A 4,604-nucleotide genomic window follows, 5' to 3' on the forward strand; every position below is an offset into this window, starting at 1 on the left:
CAGTTATTATGAGCATTTACGTGGGAGGATTTTAGAGCACCGTCCTATGTGATGCGTTTGAAAGTTAATCAAATCAGTATGGGGATTCACCGTACACGTAACATATACTCCCTCCGTTCCAAATTATAAGTCATTCCAAGAACCATGGAGAGTCAAAAAATTTCAAGTTTGACCAAATTTAAACAACAAGATAATAATATTTACGATATCAATTAAGTATCATAGATTCTTTATTAGTCATATTTTTATAGTATACCTATTTGATGTCATAAATCTTTGTGTTTTTCTATATAAGTTTGGTCAAACTTTGAGATGATTTGACTCTCCAAAATTCTTGGAATGACTTATAATTTGGAACGGAGGGAGTAGCCATTCCAGAAATATGTGTAGCCAGGTTTGGTGCATCTAACATGTAGAATAGTCACCTTAGGTGTAACGTTTGGCAGGGCAGTTCAGCTATCTGCCTCATTTTGTTCATCCAGTGCAATTTTCCAAACTCCTCGTCAGGGCAACCGATCAACCACTATCATCTACACTAGGCTCGTCCCACGAGCCACCATTACGCATAATAATACCATTAATAACCCTGCTGCTAATCTCCCTCCGTTTCTTGCGGCATTGCTTGCTGCTTGCTCTAACACGGAGCCAAAAATTGCTTCCAAGTTATTCCAACTCCAACCCTATCGTTCCATATATAGCCTTTTTATTGCCGCAATGCAACCGCAGCAGTAATGGCGACGATGCCGGCGCCGCAAGCCGCAACGCGCGTCGTCGCCTCCGGCGGCCGGCGGCTCGTGTTCGGCAAGCCTGAGAAGGCCAAGGGCGGGAGACTGCTTGTGAGGAGCTGTGACGATGGCGGCGGCGGCGGCGGCAGGAATGGCAGACGTGTCGGTGTCTCAGTGGAAGCTGTCAATGGCGCTGTCAAGCTGAACGGCGCCGCGGTGGTGGCCGACGTTCGGCCATCGGTGGACGGCGGCGGCGGCGATGCTTTCCGGCTCGGCAAGTTTGTGGAAGGGAGGCTCGTGTACAGGCAGCAGTTTGTGATCAGGTCCTACGAGATCGGGCCTGACCGAACTGCCACCATGGAGACCATCATGAACCTCCTGCAGGTGCGCATGCAGATCCACTCAGCCTGAATCCTTGCTTTGCATGTCACAGAGTCACAGTCGTACATGCATAGGATTGATGGGCTTTCGTCAGAAATGTTTCTGTCTGAACTCTGAAGATTACCCGCCGAATCTGTATGTGCAGGAGACAGCTCTGAACCATGTGATGTGCTCTGGGCTCGCCGGAGACGGCTTCGGCGCGACGCGGCAGATGAGCCTCAGGAAGCTCATCTGGGTGGTCACGAGGATCAACATCCAGGTCGACAAGTACAGCAGATGGTAACCACTGCAGAAACTGAACACCGATCTTGGCGATCGTCAGTCAGGAATGTTTACTGGGTCTCGTATGTTTCTACTTTCTACAGGGGAGATGTCGTCGAGATCGACACCTGGGTCGCGTCGTCAGGGAAGAACGGCATGCGCCGAGACTGGATCATCCGGGACCGCGACACCAAGAACATGATCGCAGGAGCCACAAGGTGAATCTCGACTCGACCCCTGCACTGCAGCCGTGCAGATCACGGTTGTGAGTTTCATTTGTGTGTAAGTAGCTGGATGTAGCAAGCTCTGATGTGATGGACTTGCTGTAATTGTGCACCAGCAACTGGGTGATGATGAACCGAGAGACCCGGAGGCTGTCCAAGATCCCCGAGGAGGTCAGGCAGGAGGTGCTTCCCTTCTACCTGGACCGGAGCATCATCATCACCGCCGCCGACGCCGACGCCGGCGGCCGCAAGATCGAGAAGCTTACTGACTCGACGGCGGAGCACATACGATCAGGACTAGCTGTAAGAATCAGAACATTCAGAATCTTCTCAACTCTCAACTGAATTCACTGGTCCCTCTGAACCTGTTCACTTTCAGCCCAGGTGGAGCGACATGGATGTCAACCAGCACGTCAACAACGTCAAGTACATCGGCTGGATCCTGGAGGTTGTTTGCTCGATCGTTTGACACTGACAGTCTGAGACAGCAGCTCACACCACCTCTGAATGACATGACATGATCCAGTGCTGACTTTCTGAAGAACCCTGAATTTTGATGTGCAGAGCGTGCCGCTGGACGTGCTGGAGGACTACCACCTGACGAGCATCACGCTCGACTACCGCCGGGAGTGCCACCAGTCGCAGCTCCTGGAGTCGCTCACCAGCATGACGACGACGACGGCCGAGCCGCCACTGCCGGCGGCGAGCAGCCGGTGCAGCGCCGACCTGCACAGCACGCATCTGATACGGCAGCAGGATGACGGAGCCGAGATCGTCAGGGCGCGTGCGGAGTGGCGTGGCAAGGAGCATCGAGGGGCGATGATGAACCAGCCCTGACGTATGTAGTAGTTGTGTAGTGGCACACTCTGTTTTGTACCGAGTATTTGCTTGCGACCATTTCAGGATTTGTGCGTGTTCTCAGGTTGTTCATTCTTTTGCCCCTGCTGGGATGTGAGATCCGCTGTGTGATTGGAAATTTTCAAAACTCGGTGAATAAGAGGCTAGTACTTCGCTTGCCGAATATGTAAAGTAAGCTCGATGGAATTTCATAATACTACACTAATTAAGAATTCTAAGAAGTGATTAGAGATTAATTTATTGTCTACGAGCCACGCAACTCATATTTTCCAGTCTTCAAGTAACAAGTGATGTAACTCTCGCTTGTGGAGATTATAGGCCCCTCCACTCCACATATCATTAGATGGTAAAAATTATTATTACACGTCGAGGAGCTGATAGAAAAAGCGCGCGTGCTGCAAAATCGCGATCCATCGCCTGAATGTTTTCGCGCGCCCATCTTAGGCTACAATGGTTTTTTTATTCGGCTCAATAACGCATGCACGAAGCACCAGCGCACATGGATCGGCCTACTGATTCGCTTCATGATCTGTTTAGACTGTTTTGTCCTTTTCTCTTTTTTGTTTCAACTGCTGGCTTCTCTTCCTTTCTTCTCGTTTATTATTGTTCTATTATCTATTTTCTTTCTTTATATTTGTTACTCTCATTTTACCTATTCTTTATATATCTATCCTTTATATTTTTTTAATATTCTTGTGTTACTCCCTATTATTTAATTTATTTATTCATTAGTTTTTCTATAGATAGTTATGTTCTGTTCTTTGTTCATGATATAATAGGTCAAGGTGTATAATTTATTTGTTCGCCCTGTAGATTAAATTGTTCAACCATGTTGACTTATTTGTTTGTGATGTTAATATTTTGTTCACTCTACGTTATTATTTGTTCGTTCGTTATGTGTAATTTTTTTGTTCGTAAAATAATTACTTGTTCGTGTAGCCCAGCCAGCGAAACAAACGGGGCGTCAGTAGGTGGTGGAAATTATTGTTACTCGTCCACCGACAAAAAGAGTGGCCTTGTTCCCATTCGTATTGGGCCGAGATGTGGTCTTGTACTTAATATAGTGGTGGGCCTAGATGTCGTGAAGCAAGTCCACATAAAAATGTCATTCCAATACAGTCCAATAAAGAGATCCAAATGAGAAGCCCTTGAAAGTTGTAGTGTGTGTTTTGTTTGGAGAAGGGTTGGGTTCAACCTATCTAGTGTTTGGTTGAGAGGGTCGGACCCAACCAGTTTTTTGTTTGGTTGGAGGGATCGATAGAGATAGAATGGAGGCTATGGTAACACCGTTTGCAACAGTTATAGCCAGCGTCCAGACCCGGCGCCTTGGCACCAACTAATGAAGATGATGCGTGTCCCTAAACCTAAATGGTTGACGCAAGAGGGTGACGCAAGGGTTTATCATGGTTCCGAAGTGCCTGTAGTAGGGGAGTACAAGCGAGGCGAGAGAGGGAGGGAAGCTCCCAAGTCTCTGCTAAGTGATTGAGGCAAGTGCCAATATCGGGAGAGTGAGCGAGTGCTCTGTGAGTTGGGTGTGAGTGAATGGATGGAAGGCGATCGGATGAAGATGAAGGTGCCCGCCTCCTCCTTTTATAGACACAAGGAGGGGCGGAGTACATGTACGGGGAGATCAGAAGTCATCGTCTTCTCCCCGAATCGTACGGGTGCAGTGGTCGGCTATTGTTGGAAGTACACTGTGGAGTACTGGAGAGCATGGCGCCGGGCATGGCAATCATCCTGGGAAGCTCTTTAGCCTTGCGGGGATCGCGCCGGCGTCCTGGTGACTCCTGTGGGTGTCGCGGTGGTTGCTGTGGAAGGTACCGTCCTCCACGCTTGACTCGGCGGAGCACCGAGGGTTCTGCTGGCGGGGGTCTTGCCCTGGTCAAGGTTCGTACCTCGTCCGAGGGTTGCGCCCTTGCTTGCTGAGTTCTGCAGTAGAGGAGGGTACGGGGAGTTGGCAGCACAGTGGCAAGAGCAGTGCCAGGCACGTCCGCACATGGTGTCGCAGGTTCCCACAAGGTCGAAACAGTGCCGGGGATGGCGGAACAGTGACCGGAGTTGGTGGAACGGGACTCCGGTCACAGCTACTGTGCGGCATGGTGGCCTGACGCCATCTGACTCCGCACTCTGCGGTGGAGTGGTTGGCATTTAATGG

At 49.6% G+C, this 4,604-nt stretch overlaps 1 protein-coding gene across 2 annotated transcripts; it reads left to right on the top strand.

Moving 5' to 3' along the window:
* Positions 1-522: 522 nt before the first annotated feature.
* LOC120658086 (palmitoyl-acyl carrier protein thioesterase, chloroplastic-like) lies at positions 523-2,614 on the top strand. Of its 2 annotated transcripts, none has more exons than XM_039936295.1 (6): positions 523-1,109; positions 1,252-1,385; positions 1,472-1,585; positions 1,708-1,894; positions 1,976-2,039; positions 2,156-2,614. In XM_039936295.1, exons 1-6 carry the CDS (start codon positions 732-734, stop codon positions 2,350-2,352), a joined length of 1,074 nt encoding a protein of 357 aa, XP_039792229.1. In that variant the 5' UTR covers positions 523-731; the 3' UTR covers positions 2,353-2,614. The 2 variants fall into 2 exon arrangements, with proteins under 2 accessions (XP_039792229.1, XP_039792228.1); XM_039936294.1 differs by having other exon boundaries at positions 528-1,109; positions 1,971-2,039.
* The last annotated feature ends 1,990 nt before the right edge of the window (positions 2,615-4,604 follow it).

This window comes from Panicum virgatum, chromosome 2N (assembly GCF_016808335.1).
Source record: "Panicum virgatum strain AP13 chromosome 2N, P.virgatum_v5, whole genome shotgun sequence".
NCBI lineage: Eukaryota > Viridiplantae > Streptophyta > Magnoliopsida > Poales > Poaceae > Panicum > Panicum virgatum.